This window comes from Vanessa cardui, chromosome 7 (genome assembly GCF_905220365.1).
Source record: "Vanessa cardui chromosome 7, ilVanCard2.1, whole genome shotgun sequence".
In the NCBI taxonomy this organism is placed as follows: Eukaryota; Metazoa; Arthropoda; class Insecta; order Lepidoptera; family Nymphalidae; genus Vanessa; species Vanessa cardui.
In genome coordinates, this window is record NC_061129.1 from 10,001 (window position 1) to 25,756 (window position 15,756).

At 38.9% G+C, this 15,756-nt stretch overlaps 2 protein-coding genes across 4 annotated transcripts; both read right to left on the bottom strand.

Moving 5' to 3' along the window:
* Nucleotides 1–5,747: 5,747 nt before the first annotated feature.
* Nucleotides 5,748–11,438, bottom strand: LOC124531406. 3 transcript variants are annotated; one of them, XM_047105988.1, is made up of 12 exons: nucleotides 10,939–11,438; nucleotides 10,696–10,859; nucleotides 10,394–10,586; nucleotides 10,043–10,194; nucleotides 9,881–9,954; nucleotides 9,068–9,188; nucleotides 8,678–8,979; nucleotides 8,388–8,549; nucleotides 8,083–8,251; nucleotides 7,829–7,902; nucleotides 7,278–7,523; nucleotides 7,131–7,172 (listed from the first exon to the last, which is right to left on the bottom strand). In XM_047105988.1, the coding sequence occupies exons 1-10, from the start codon at nucleotides 11,240–11,242 to the stop codon at nucleotides 7,879–7,881; spliced, it is 1,665 nt and encodes a 554-aa protein (XP_046961944.1). In that variant the 5' UTR covers nucleotides 11,243–11,438; the 3' UTR covers nucleotides 7,131–7,172; nucleotides 7,278–7,523; nucleotides 7,829–7,878. The 3 variants fall into 3 exon arrangements, with proteins under 3 accessions (XP_046961946.1, XP_046961945.1, XP_046961944.1); XM_047105990.1 differs by lacking the exons at nucleotides 7,829–7,902; nucleotides 8,083–8,251; nucleotides 8,388–8,549; ... (5 more) ...; nucleotides 10,696–10,859; nucleotides 10,939–11,438 and adding exons at nucleotides 5,748–6,100; nucleotides 7,597–7,749 and having other exon boundaries at nucleotides 6,218–7,172; XM_047105989.1 differs by lacking the exons at nucleotides 7,829–7,902; nucleotides 8,083–8,251; nucleotides 8,388–8,549; ... (5 more) ...; nucleotides 10,696–10,859; nucleotides 10,939–11,438 and adding an exon at nucleotides 7,597–7,749 and having other exon boundaries at nucleotides 5,748–7,172.
* A 1,121-nt stretch (nucleotides 11,439–12,559) lies between these two features.
* Nucleotides 12,560–15,618, bottom strand: LOC124531276 (dynein intermediate chain 3, ciliary-like). Its single transcript, XM_047105785.1, has 7 exons — nucleotides 15,001–15,618; nucleotides 14,785–14,932; nucleotides 13,862–14,599; nucleotides 13,607–13,785; nucleotides 13,106–13,238; nucleotides 12,921–13,025; nucleotides 12,560–12,842 (listed from the first exon to the last, which is right to left on the bottom strand). The coding sequence occupies exons 1-7, from the start codon at nucleotides 15,195–15,197 to the stop codon at nucleotides 12,645–12,647; spliced, it is 1,698 nt and encodes a 565-aa protein (XP_046961741.1). The 5' UTR covers nucleotides 15,198–15,618; the 3' UTR covers nucleotides 12,560–12,644.
* Nucleotides 15,619–15,756: the final 138 nt, after the last annotated feature.

Consider the following 15,756-nt stretch of genomic DNA (forward strand, 5'->3'; position numbering starts at 1 on the left):
GCTATAACTTCTATTACATCTAAATTTATTACATTTCTTATTTATTGTAATAATTCTGTCCGAAAATCATAGGCTTAACGCCAGTGGTACAAAACCCATTTTAATGACTTGCTCGTTACATTCGACTTTCCAAAATAATTTAATTACGTAAAGTTATATTACTTAGGTATTTTCTAAGATTGAGTTTAATTACTTAATTAAAATTTATTATTCTACATTTTACTTACTTTATAGCTAAATGTACACAATATTTTTTTTTTTTGTTACTCACTTTGAATTTAGTTGATGAAGTGGGGCGGAAATTACAAGTTTTATTTTTATTTGTTACGTACAATGATAATAGATGGCGGCACAGTGCGCATCCATTAAATATATTTCTGTATGCTCTGTTGCATACATTGACATCAGATGGCAGCACGGTCGAGCGCCCATTTACATGTTTACCTTCACTTGAACGTTGACAAGAATTCGATGAAAGAAAATTCGAAGAAAGACTTGACGACCAGCACCTTTAAACGCGAGTGATACCATGGGCAACTACTAGTATAAAATATATATTGCCTTCAATTTAAATTAGGTGGCGCTGGAAGTGGAGTCCAAGTCATAGAAATTATTGTTTATTGCATATTTAAATTTGATTCTGGGCAATTATATTAAGTGTTAGATATTTTATTTAGGACTAGAGGTCGGAATTCGTTGTTTGGCTACAAGAGTTTGGATACACAAGATTCAGAAAGAACGCATATAATTATGTACTTTTTTAAGGTCTTTAGTTTACTTCCGATACGTGAGAGTCTGTTTTTAATACTGCCAAGTGAAATGATCGGTATCAAGTCATTAAGCATTTCAATCAAGGCACCAATTTCTTCTGATATATCCTTAACTCCATATGTGTGTGTGAGATACTCATTATCTTGTTTTCCGGATAGTGGGTACGTTTTACCGGAGATAGATGTAAAGTTTCTTACTAGGTCCTAGTTGATTAATGCTAGATCGTTATGTGTTCTTTTGACTTTCTTTCCACTCTTGGGTTTGTAAGCGTCTTCTAAGCTGGACTGGGACGACTTACCATCTGAGTCCTCGTCACTGTCTTCGTTGCTGTTTTCTTTTGTTGCTTCGGACTCCATAAAATCGATTGTAGTTGAAGACTCAGTGGGTGGGTGTGGGCGCTTGAAAATTGGTGTCTCCGTAGTGTCCAGTGTTTTTTGGTTAAGAACATTCATGTTGTTGATATTTTCTAGAAGTCGACTGAAATCTTCAGGATTTACGTAAACTTATCTTCGAAAACTGAGAATATGCTTGTAACCTGTTACTTTACTTTACTGTTTCATTAAAGCCAGCACACAGGAAAGAAATAAGTAATTGTTGCGTGATATTCATTTCTAGTAGTTTCTTTTCAATTTCAGTGTGTGGCATGATGGAACACACATTGGATATGATGATACGTTTAATTCTGCTGATCAGTGGTCGGATGGGTAGTTTTTGATTTTGAATTGTGAGATATTTTATTTCGTCAATGATCTCATACGCAATAAACTTTGATGAAACGTAGATACAAATTCTATTATTTGATATTCTTAACAAAAAACGGATTTGGGATGGGTCGATTATTCTTCCTAGAGCTTGAGCATAATCTTTGATTTGTACGTTTACTAAAGCATCGATGATAATTGCTTGATCTTTTTTAGGGAATATGGTATTCTGTGTTACAGTAGTAACTGGAATTATTGACAATCATTTGGGAATTCATTTTGTCGCTGTAGTCAGAAACAATTGGCAAGTTGCAATATTGTCACTTAATGAGAAACTTTCGAGGGTGGTACATTATAGTTTATAAAATGACTACACTAAAAAGTAATAAAAATAATTGCGTAGTCAAAATAATTTTTAGGGTTATCCTATGTAAAATGAAATGAAAAATATTAGACTACTTAAAAGTTGACTTACGATTATGTTATGAATTTTCCAATTATTGTTATATTATTGGAATCGGTGTCAGCCAAGAAAACCCTAAAATATATCTTGAGAATACTTTTGCCCTCCTAACTGAGATGACCGTAACTAACATTTTTATGAAAAATGAGTTAATAATTGATTCGGAATCAGCGTGTTGAGATCTGCAATCTCTTCTTAGTGATGTTTTTGATAAAATTTACATAAACCGAGATAATTTTTATCATAAGCGCCGTAATTACATATTTTTATGTTTGTTCCTAAATTTAAAGACCGTAAGATCGCCTACTTTCGTTATGCTTAAAATGTTTAAATAAGCTTGATCATTCGTTAATTTTTTTTTTATGGAATAGGTGGCAAACGAGCAGGAGGCTCACCTGATGGAAAGTGACTAGCACCGCCCATGGACATCTGCAACACCAGGGGGCTTGCAGGTGCGTTGCCGGCCTTTGAGAAAGGAGTAGGCTCTTTTTATATATTGGTATACATAAAAATGTATACCAAATATATATATATATATATATATATATATATATATATATATATATATATATATACTACTAATTTCACTAGTAAGGATGTTGCTAATATTATTAATAAGATGAACATGAGTGTCAGGCACTCTTATATACCAACAGATCTTATGAGAACTATTGTTGTACCTGTTATTAAGAACTCAATGAATGATACTTCTGATATAAATAATTATCGACCTATTTCCTTGGCTACCATAATTGCAAAAGTATTTGATGGTTTGCTTGATCAACATCTTGAAAAATTTGTATGTTTAAATAGTAATCAATTTGGTTTTTGTGAGGGTCTCTCTACTGAAAGTGCAATATTAAGTTTAAAACATACTGTGGGATATTACATTAAGAGAAAACTCCAATATATGCATGTTTCTTGGATTTATCCAGGGCTTTTGATTTGGTCTTGTATCAGAAGTTGTAGGGAAAGCTGAGAGATATGGGTATACCATCAGATCTGGTTGATACTTTCTGTTATTGGTATGAAAATCAGTTCAACAGAGTAAGATGGGGAGATAGCTACTCTGATGAATATCACTTACAGTGTGGAGTAAGACAGGGGGGGTTGACATCGCCAAGGCTTTTTAACATATATGTTAATGCATTGGTCGAGGAACTCAGCAGTTTGCATGTAGGTTGCTATATAGATGGGATATGTATAAATAATATAAGCTATGCAGATGACATGGTACTGTTGAGTCCCTCGATTGGTGGCTTAAGGAAACTGTTGGCTGTATGTGAATCCTATGTATGTGAACATGGCCTGAAGCATAATGTTAAGAAAAGTGTATTTATGATATTTAAAGAAAAGAAACATATTTTATCTGACCTTGTACCATCTATAGAGTTAAACGGGGTTTCATTGAGTCGAGTTAAAGAGTTCAAGTATCTTGGTCATATCATGACTGAGACATTAAGTGATGACCAAGATATTGAGAGAGAACGTAGGGCATTGTCGGTCCGGGGTAATATGTTGGCACATAGATTTGCTAGATGTACAAGAGAAATTAAAATAACACTTTTTAAAGCTTATTGCCAAAACCACTATTCTGGCAGTCTATGGGCAAACTTTACACAGTTACACAGGCCTACAGTTCCTTACGTATTCAATACAATAATGTATTTAGAGCTCTATTCTGGCTTCCTCGACATTGCAGTGCTTCAGCTATGTTTGCTGATGCTGGAGTTAATGACTTTTATGCTATTATGCGCAAAAAGGTAGCGTCATTAGTACGGCGTGTTCGAGAAAGCTCGAATAAAATTTTGAATTTAATTAGTGAAAGAATGGACTCAGACTTGTACAGGAGATTCACTGAACTACATGTTCTGAGAACTTAGTAATAATAAATAAATAAATATTAATTATGTAATACTAACATAGAATAAGTTAAATTGTATACTAACAAATATGTACTATTATTGACTGAAAATAAATGAATTATTATTATTATAAACGCCGTAAGATGATATACCGCTGATATCTAAACTACATTCATTAATTGTGCAAGGCTAATACTAAAAATAAAAACAGTAACAAACAATTTACGGTCCGTTTGCCTAGTAATGGTAATAATTACCGGACTTATTTACTACTGAAAACTAGAATATTTGATCTTACCGTTGTCAAATGTATTGAGCGATAACCTATTTGATATCTTTTCTTTATAATATTACTACATGTAACAACCGTAAACGCAGTTATACTTCTGTTATATTTTGTATTAATATTATGGGTTTAAAGACGCGAGGATGAGTTACATATCAGTCGGTGCATCCAGATTTCGGTGGTTGTGCGTTCATTATTTGAATGTGTGAGACACGAGAAACTAATTAATATTTGTTATCTAGATTAGCTTAGTTCTAGGGATATTCAGAAGATATTTTTGTTGTATTTTGGATGTAATTGCTAAATATGATTGTATTTTAGTTCGCAAAAAAGGTAAATATAGCCAAATTTGATTTGTTTGTGATAGTGTAAGTAGTGTGATAATAAGACTTTAAGTATTTTAAAGTAAGTATTGTTTAAACCCTTTATGTTTTGGTGTTATGCACATTATTAACATTCGTTTCAAACGTTTTACTGTTATAAAAATATTATATTTTAGTTGTAGTCAAATGGCACGGACGTCCTAAGACTGATATAACCAAATACTTTAACGACTAAGCTTAATGTTATCTTAATTCTTATATGCCCTTATTTATTTTACAAAAAACATTTAGGAAAACATTATACGAAAAACATTTAGGCGTTGAGGAAGGAAGCAATGACAAGGACAAAAAAAAACCGAGGATGTGGAGATGAGATGATGAGGAGAATGCCATGATATCCAAAACGAAGATCATGGGTCCAAAAAAGAGGAAACACGAAGTCAAGAGAAAGACTGACTAAAAGTTAAAAGACAAATACAGATATAAAGGACCAAGTGATAGAGACTAGGAAAGAAGATGGCAAAAATATGAGACAAACACCACCTTAAGAACTAAAATTTATATTTTTTATTCATGTTTAATCATAAATCCTTATAAAGAAAACCTCTTAAAGTTTTTTTTATTTATTCTTGAATATTTTTTCTACTACTGATTTGTAAATAAGAGTAAAGTTACCGCTTATATGACGAGTAATTATTTAGAAATGTTTTTTTGTTAAACACTGTAACATCAATTCCTTGATATAAGAACCGTATCCCCGGCACATACGGCGCATAAGCTTAGGAATCGAACATTATAAAATTAAAATTAACTACATATAACATATTTGCTAATTAAAAAATTAACAAATGATTAAATCTCATTATAATTAATACTACTTTAAAGTGGAGGGTCATTACTATCCAATGAAATAAAAAAAATATTGTTTTTTTTTAAACTATAGTAGTGACATAACATTTTCGGTAAAAAACTTTAAGCGCCATTATCTCGTAATCATGTTTTGTGCAGTTACGGTAGTCTCAATTAGGACGGCAGACTTAAAGAAATATGTTTTTTACAAATTATTTTTTATGCGTTAATATACTGTGTCAATTAAGGGACTCCTATCGCTTCCAAATATCCTAAACCGGCTCCAAATATAACAATAATTGTAACTACATTATATAATCCAAAATTTGCAAGCCACTTCTGTTACCGTGTGAGTTATAATTCGATTTTTTGTCATATATCTTAAACATGGAGAGAAAAATCATTCTTCTACTAGAAATTAAAAACAACCTAAAATTCAAATCGAAATAGAAAAAAAAAGAAACGGATTAAAATAAAAAACTATTTCTGTTAAAATTTTTAATAATCTAAAATTTGAGAATTTACACAAAATATCATCGTGCTCGCGTTGAAACAGAATACTCCCGTGGTTTGTAATGTGTTGATCAACTAGTAAGTTGTTAGAACGTTTTGCGAGATGTACTGCGGCGTGGGTTGCTTCGGGTGTGGGGCGCACGGTGAATGAGAACAAGCTCGTCGTAGCGTCGGTGTGTTTGGGTGAGGAGTATGTACGACCAGTTTTTGAGCCCTCGGAGGCAAATTACATTCGGGTTTCTTTTTTGAATTAGATGTATTTTCATTACTTGGACGTTGGCATGTCCCATGACTTTTAATTTCTGTTGAATCATCATTTTTACGATAGCCTGAAAATTTTTTTTGAAGGTTTTTTATTGATAACCAGGAATCAGATCCTACAACACTATGACAAGAAGAGATAGCGTGGGGTGTGAAGTTCTTTAATTGTACAGGGTTTCTATTACCTGCAGCGACATCTGCGGTTTCGAAATCAAGTGATACACGAACTCGAACGGCCTCGGAATTAGGTGGAACTTTTAGCTCCAGGCCACCAGAACCAATATTTATGTTTTTGTTTGACTCTTGTTCTGTTGTAACCACTCTCCCGCGTCCTGCTTCTTTCAAATTCGTCCTTTCGCGCAATACAGTTGTTAATCTATCGTGTTTGGTCACTTCTTGTAAGCCAGGAATATGTGGTTTAGAAGGACGTTCATTACATATTTTTGAATGCAAGTGACGTTTTGGGTTACATTGCTTACCAGGCACACTTCCTGACTTTTGGCGTAGGCGTTCAAGAAGTGATTGCTCTCTACAACTTATAGGAACGGTTTTTGGAGGGGATAAATTCTCACACCAGTTTTTTTCAGTAGACGTTGACTTACATGTTTGTCGCGAACAAACAGTATTATCATTTCGTTTTAGGCTCTTAAGCAAACGTGTTGTAAAACGTCCCGTCGGCGACAATTGTTTCGGAGGTGAGGTTCCTGTAGCATTATAATCATCGTTTTGTTTTGCGGCATCGTAAGATAATTTGTTGGACGCACTACGATCTATTTCAAGAAAAATGCGTGGATGGTGTTCGCAAGGATCGAGACGATGACCGCGGGTTATATCACACTTGTCGGTAGGCTTCAGTTTCACTGGACAAGGCGGCGTTGAATGGTCAGTACGTGATTTTGATACGGTATAATCGCAGCCATCTATCGCTCTCAAGCACTCGTGTTCGTTGACGAGGTGATAGGGAGCAGGGACTGGAGCTGGGAGTGGAGTTTGCTCTGCTACTTCGCGCTCGTAGTCCAAACGACGCCAGCGCTCGGCAGCCGCCAACCGCATCGCTACTCGGTCCAACTGAGCGCCACAGAAATTTTTGTGTTCGCTCCTACTCTGTACTTCAGTATCTTTTGTTGACCTGAGCTGCACCTAGTTATCAAATTAACAGCTACATATAATTGAAATTAAACTTACGAGAAGAAAAAGCGTTTTTTTTTAAATTAGTTAGTTAATGTTTAACACATCATTATTTACCGGATATTTTCTATTACTTTCACAGGATAATGGAGGAGGAGGGCTCGGCACATCGCACGGTGGCCGCTTTCCGGCCGGCGGAGGGTAACAAATGAGGCGCAGGCCACGCGGGCACGCCGCAGACGGCTCGCGGCACGCCGGGCGGGGCTTGGGCACGCACGGTGCGCATTTTTGTACTTTAATGGGATTGCACGATCCACGTCGCGCTCTATCTGTTTCTTTGTCGCTAGTTAGACTTCGTATTATCTGTAACGAAAAGGAGTTATATTTTTAAATTTGTAAAAAATTTACGAGTCTAGTAACTAATATTGCTATTTACGAGTCGGCCGATGTAAGAGGTACGAGTCAGGGCGCGAGGTGCATCGTGCAGGGCCATTATGTGCGTTGCTATCGAGACTAACGCCGCTCGTTTGTGAGCATGTCACGTCTATGAGGCTGCGTGATCTAGGTGGCTACAATCGTTTTTATTAAATCATAAATATTTAACTTTTTCAATTTGATTAATCATTGTTCTATATTTAAATTGATGGAATTGTCTCACAAAAACTTACTCTGCCATACGAGTTGGTCTTGAACACGGCGCCGATGTTTGAATCTTTACTCAATCGACCAGGCTCCGCCACACCTGTTTATCAATATTGCGGTTGATTCATTACTTCCTATTTATTTTATACACTATGATTACGAAAAATAGGTGCTTTTAATAATTCAATGACAAATAAAATAAAATATAAAAAATTTTGCTTTATCTTTCATTTTCATTCGATTAAACTGAGAATCGGCTATTTTAAATAATAAACAATACATGAAGTGCATCGGTGGCGAGAACGAGCAATCGACGCGAGCCGGGGGCGGAGCGAGCGCGCTTCAGCAGAAACACGGCGAGCGCGGGCGCGTCGTGCTGCAGCCGCGCGGCGCGGCGCCCGCTGCGGACCGCCCACAGGCCCACGCGCCCCGAACCGAAACCTGCTGGACTGAACATTCAAATTTTAGCTTTAGTTCGAAACCATTACAAACATAGTTGTAAAGTATTGCCTTTTGTACAAATATTGCCTTTTACAAATATTCAGTGGTCATAAGATATAGCGATTAACAATACTTCTCAATTACGTAACAAAGTAGTCATCATCGACGCAGGGCAAAAGGTAGTGCGCTGGCAGTTCGGCCACGTTGGGTGCAGTGGCAGCTCGCGGCAGCCAGAGCAGCGGCCTCAGCGCCGGCAGCGACACGCACCACACACCGGCCTCTGTCGTTGCCCATACACATCCTCCCCTTAAATATACAATTCGTGATAGAACCAGTTTATTAATGACTCATATCTAATTAAAAGTATTGAGATAAGTTTAAATACGTGCTTTAGGGCGTTGAGTTACTTATTTCATGAATTGACAAATATGTACCTAGGATGTAAAACTAGTCCAAATATTTGCGCGCGGAGACAGCGGGTCGCGGCGGGCGGGCTGCAGAGGGCGCGCACGGCGTCCTCGTCCGGCTCGCCGTCGGGCGCGGGCTCGGGCGCGCGCGCGCGGTTGCGGTGCTGCTGCACGCGCTGCGCCAGATGGTCGCCGACCCACAGCACGGGCATCTCCAGAGAAGGCAGCGGCCACATCAACAAGGCCTGGGCTTTGCCACGAGCGCTGCCGGCCACGCCGCCCGCTCCTATCAGAATTCGTTGCTTGTTCTTACCTTCCGTGAACTTTCTCTATTTAATTAATATGTTTATTAATACACAAACGCTTAAGGAAGTCAAAAACTACATGTTATCATTAGACGTCGCCTCAGTGCCGTACCGGTCGCAGTGCGGCGTAATAAGGTGCACGTGGTTCGCTGCTCGCTTGGTCGCTCCTGTCATTAGTTTCAGTCTCTAAGTAAGTGATTTCTTCACTGGGAACTTCTGCTACCAGGATATGTCTGTGTTTAATGGAAACAATTAAAGGCTTCATGTAAACACAAGTTTACAAACATCATCAACATTTGAATTGATCTAAAGTTGTTTTATTATCAATATACTACGCCTGCGACTTATAATAGAGAGATTGCCACGGCCCCGAAAAATGCAGCGTGACACTGCCACTATTATTTAAAATTTGCTGACCTGACGTTTATCTATTACACAACTGTATTGAACTCAAAACGATTTTATCATGTAGGAGTAGTCTTTGATACGAGTCAATAGCTAGAGAAATTTAAAATGGAAAATTGTAATAAATATAGCTTATTATTGCAGATACTAGTTAACAGTCTTAATAAAGTAGCTCAGTAGAGAATCAGCAAGGTTTAACATGAATGACTTTTTTAACTTTACAGAAAAGCAAAAACCTGCTCACTATTCATTTAAAATGTGTTTTTTTAGCCGCAGCAATCACATTGGAATGCAATATTCTGTAAAAAGTTGTACTAAAGCAAAAATAATTTGATTCACATTTATTAAACACAGCATGTCACGAATATTAAGGCACCAAGTTGCTGGCATATTGTGCTGTAGCAAGGAGTCATAATATTATGTAAACAGTTTTGGTTTTTGTATGTAATGTAATGGAAAATATACCATATAATATTATAATTTTCAATCAATTGGAATATAATGTAGAACGAACTCTTACGAAATATGCGCCGCAGCCTCGTTATAAATGCGCAGCAGGGGCGTCGTCACTCCCGCGTATTCTGAATAAATTTCCTAAAATTGACAATCTATTAATTCCATTCATGCAGTTTCACAAACTTAAATGTATGCTCTCTGAAATTGTTGTGAACATTTATATCACCTGCGTGGCTGCGTTGAGCCATAACGTGGTACACCCTCGCCCTGGAGCCAAGAGTCGTAAGCGCAAAGACAGAAAGGTATCATCATCCACCCAGCACCCCGCGCCCCCCGGCCCGCTCGCGCTACGGCAGACTATTCGGCTGCACCACTCTTCTGAAATGTGAAATGTTATGGCTACACAACGTGTTCCAATAACGAATATTTGAAATTCGACTTTTGTGAAATGATACTTCAGTGAAACTAATTTGCAATTCACAGGAGGGGCGTATAACGTATTAATTTTAGAAAAAAAATAAACCAACTGATTCACCTCAAAGTACGAGTAGGAAGTTGCAAGTCACAGCGAACTCACCGTCGAAGTGAACAACGATCATTTCATAGCGGTCGACGAGCGTCAGCCGGCCGGCGAGCAGCAGCCGCGTGGAGCGCGGCGCCCACTGCGCGAGCGCCACCCCGCGCCACTCTGGACTCACCACGCCGTTCCATCGGACCGTCCATTCCGACTCTATGCTTGTATCGACTTTGGAGCGTATATGCTCCCAGATCTAGCAGTGTAGTAATCAGTATTCATCTTTTAAATTGGAAGGATCGGTGCTATATACATTTATAATGATGGACTCAAAATTTGCTACAAATGAAAACTAGCAAACCCACCGTAACGTGTGCGTCCTCGTCGACTAGGGCGAGGTATCTGTCGTTGTCGTGCAGCGCCGCGCACAGCAGCGGCACCGAGCTCGCGCCGCGGGCCTGCAGCCGGCCGCATCGCTCCCAGCGTGCAGTCTCCAAAGCGTACTCCTTACGCCACGACCACGCATCTCCTAAAAGGTTTGTTTCGGGTAAAAATATTCCGACACAACGGGGAACAGCGAGCGATTTTACAAAGATAATGTTCTCTACCCTTTCGCTCTTCGGCGCTCTGTGCAGCTTCGAGGGCGCGCAGCGTGTGCGGCGTCGCAGTCGGCAGCAGCAAGTGCCGCCAGAGGCAGGAGTCACCGGCGGCGCGGCGCCACGCTCGGCAGACGCCGCCGCAGCGCCACAGCTCTCGCGCCGGCAGCCGAGCAAAAACGCATTCCAGTACTACGGCTGTGCACGCTTCGTACTCGCCTGCGCCCTGCCAAAAGGGCATTACTTGCATTCGTGCCGGTTCCGTCGGCTCTTCTCCTGCGTCACATATTCCTACTCCACCGTTATGTTGTGTCATCGCTGCAGATTCATTTTCATAATAACGCGAGTTTTGCGCGTGAAATATTTTTAAAGCGACTATTCTCGCGGCTCCACGCGCGCACGTGTGCCCGCTGTATTTTTAGCTCTTATGCGTTCCGGATCAGCGGGACGAAGCGACTGCGGGGCGATTCGACTGTTCTTTGTTTGTTTATAGCTTCACTCATAACCTATATATATAGGGTAGCTATAGCACTCAGAGATAGATTACTACGACGCATTTAAACAAAATGAATAATAATCTCGGAATAATAAAATGCTTGATTATAGTATTTTTTAATTGGCGTTGAGATATAATTATAATTATTAAATCGTTCGATACCGGCTGTGCACAAATAGAATCAACCGACTTGGTTATCAAAACTCGGTAATTGTGACTTCGTCCGTAAAGTGTAGAAGCCGTCTGCTGCCTTATTACTGCAAGCAGCTCAAATATCGCTCAAACAGTGAATGAATCAGTGGACATTTGGCTGGATTGACTGCGGCGTGATTCGCGTTAATTTTTTTGTAGCTATTATCAACGAACTCGCATAGTCATAATTTTCGAAAATAGATAGTAAATTCAAAATTATTAAAAAAATTGTATACAATAATAATAATAATGATTAATAAAAAGTTATTGTAATTAACTTCTGTTTTGCTAATATTGTTACAGGAACAGTATAAAAATATACGTAGGACTTATCGCGCGCCTCCCGCCAAAATACAATGAATTTAAAAGATATCTGACGGCTGACGTATGTCCTTCGGAAAGCTACACTAATTCACCTTGTTATATGACGAATGTTCTCCGACTATTTTGGAACCAAATCCTTGTCATGTCTCATCTAATATTACATTATTTTAATTAAAATATAAATAGCTAATAATATTATATCTAATTCCTTTTTGTTCCATTTGAATTTGATAAAAAAAATATTAAAATAGATATGTATATCAGGACATAATTTTATTATTATTAGACCTTAAAAATAAAACAAATAATAATTAATTTAAATTTATTAATAGTTTTAAAATAATAAAATGCAATGATGAAACTAATATTTAAATGATTAAGTGAATAAAATCCATAGTATTACTATAACTATAATTAATTATTATTAAACATAGATTATGATTGAAGTTAATATATTTGAATATGCAAATAAATAATAATAGTTAATATTTAACGATCATAAATAGTCGATTTTATAAATTAGGCAATATATCTCGTAAGTTAATAATACTTTCATTCCGATGATTAAAAAGGTCGTACCAGATAAACAGGATTGTATAAAAAACAATACAGTGTTACCTTGATTTAAATTTGAATAAATAAATAAATATATGAAACCGATTACGTCAGCGCATGCTCGCGGCACGTCGCGTCGGAGGCGCCACCGCTAGAACGAAGCGAGCTCTTTCTTGACGACCTGTGCGTACTCGGTGGCGGCCTCGGCCAGGTCCCGGTCGCCCACCGCCAGCTCGAGCTCGGAGGCGGCCACGGTCGGGCTGCCCTCCTCCGCCTGTCGCAGCTTCAGGCGGAACTCTCGCATGCGAGCCTCCAAGATACGCTCGCGTTTGCTCTCACGCTCGAACATCTGCACAGCAGTGTTTGCAAATTAAGGAGTTTCTAATTGTAATCAGTTACTTATTAATGCCTTTGATTGATTACTCACCGCGGTTAATAAGCTTTTATCGTTTTTGTCAGACTGAGCCATGTTTTGGGAGAGTTCTATCATGTAAATATTACCCTTGCGACTCCCGCACGCCGCCAACGTGCCCTTGAATGACGCACGCATATTATTGACTTATAATAGTTATAATTTCAGGCGACACTGCGCATATAGAGGGTGATACGCACGGCTTCCTGCATGCGGACGCGCAGCAGCGGCTCGTCGCAGACCTGCATGGTGAGCACGGGCTCGTGCTGACGCCGCAGCAGGTCCCACGTCGCCAATACTCCGTTCCATTGCAAAACCAGCATCAGCGATAATCTGTTATTATCTTATTTGTAAAAAACGTAACGACAGTAATCAGTAAGCCTTACAGTTTTTCAATTTAACTGGTATTTTGCATGAATTAAAAATGCAATAGGTAATTAACGTACATAAAACCATAACTCTACTAAGGTTAGTTACCTATATCCTGATATTATGGTCACAGAGCCTATTCTCATCCAGTCTATCGTAGTTGCGTACAAAGGTTTATCAAATTCGCCATCATACCCTGACCGATAGCAACTCCAAAACAAATTAATTATTTTATAAAGGTACAACTTTTCTTGACCTTTAAAAATGTATATTAATGAAATATTGCATTTTATTTCAACATAGTAGCAATTAAAACTAATTATAAAAAATACCGGGTTGGGCTCCAGGTCGCAGCAGTAATTTTATGGCGATGAGGCAATGACCATAGCACTGCAGACTCGCGGCAGTCTTCGCTCCACACTCGCACCGTCCAGTCGCCCACTGTGAGAAAGTTCTTTAAGAAGCCAGGATTTCGCTCCAGTGACCACACCGGGCCAAGATGAGCTTCATACTACAAATTTAAACGAATTCACTCAAATATTTTGCAAAGACAAAACCAGCGCCATTGAGAAACTTCATCACCTTACCTTGGCGGGTAATTTCTCCATAGGTGTTTTGCCTTTACGATTTCCCCCGATGATCAGGCCGTTGTCAGTGCCCACCATAAAACGTGTGGGTATAGTTGGTTCATATTCAAGAACGCTTATAGCATTGGCCGTCGCCATACTTTGCACGTCGAAGGATGACTTCACGACGTCCATGATCATTTCGTCGGTGGGGGCGCTCATATTGCGGATATCCCACCACTTGCAGGCACCGTCTGATCCACCAGAGAAAAACTCTTGGCCTGATTTGGAGTTTATGTATAAAACATTCTTTACGAGTTCCCTGTGCGCAACATGTGGGGCGCACGCGACCGTAGGAACTCCGCCGCGCCGCTTGTCCCACACGCCCACTTGCCCGTTCATTAGTCCTCCGATTAATACGTTATGATCGCGGGGGTTGAACTGCAAGTCTAAGAGTGCCGCGGGAGGAGTAATTATAATGTCGGGGTAATTTGCATTTTCCAAGTCCCAAATATAAGATTCGATGGGAGCTCGTGCGTTATGATTGAAGTCGACGTCCACGTAGGTTACGGCGAAGCTGTGGCCCTCTGGATGCCAACATATGGAGCTGATCGGTCGCCCGCCGCCCGCCGCCGCGTCGCGGTAAACGTTAACAGTGCGACAGCTGTTTTTCTCAAGAGGCGGTTGCGTCGACATTTCTGCATAGTACGTACCATACATATCAATGGCGTTATTCTGAAGGACGTAATGTTCCATGCCCTAAAAAGAATTCATTCGTAAAATTAAAAAAAAGTAGTTTTATTTATTTCGTTTAAAGTCGGTCTAGTCCTCAACTGTGTAAATGAAGATAAGTAAACGATTACAGTTAGTCACTTAATATTAGACGATACGTAGTAGACATATTCAAGTAAAAGATGAATGACGTAGGAGGAAGTTGGGCTCACGGAGGACAGGGACATGACGCAGTGGATGTAGTTGTCATCTTTTTCAATTTTTCTCCGATAGCGCTGAGTGGCCTCGGGGTCCACGACGTTCACGTCCTTCGGCCAGCCTCCTTCAGCATGATTAGCACCAGTTGTTGTATATTCAGCTCTAAAATATGTGTAAGGTTTTATATCACTCCGGTATTTTACAACGCTTACAGAAGTATTAAGACTGACCGAATAGTGTTGATATAATCCTCTGAAAAGGACGGTGTGTTCTGCGTGGGCTGGTGTACGGGATTACGCAAGATGTATTGTTTGTGTTCTGCGAAATTCACTGCGATGCTGTCACACAGCTCGGGTCCCTGTTCGCAGAACAGCGGCTGGCGACCGAAGTCACAGCGCCTCTTTGTGTACGAATACGCGATTTCCATTTATTCCAATATTAATAAATTAATAATAAATAATTATGATTTTCGCGATTTTATTGCGTAAAAATAAACTGTTGACATAAAACGTCAATTAATATAAAGGTTTTTTTCTTTAGGTCACTTCTATGTTTAAAGATGTTTTGAACGAAGTTTTAAGAACTTGTTAGCGAGTCGTCATTAGAAGGACCTCAAATAATAATGCCAAAACACACTTGTTTATTTATGCCTACGTAATTCAATTGCATTATCTATAATATGATAAAGAGCTATGTAATATTATTTAAGAGCATTTTTTTATTATGTCTAATGGCAAAAAATAAATCCATTGCCTCTGAGTTCGATAGTCAGAAGGGGTCTCGTAACTTAGTTTGGACTGAAGATATTGTTTTAGGACATGTGTCCACTGGCTTGATAACAAAGACCACAATCACTCTGTGGCACTCACCACGTGTTTATATACTCGAATGAGTTGCCGGTTAAGAATACTATAAAGGAAAAATTAATTATGCGATTGAGTATTGAGAAAAAACTGTTTTTTTTTTTAAAGATGATTTCGTATTAT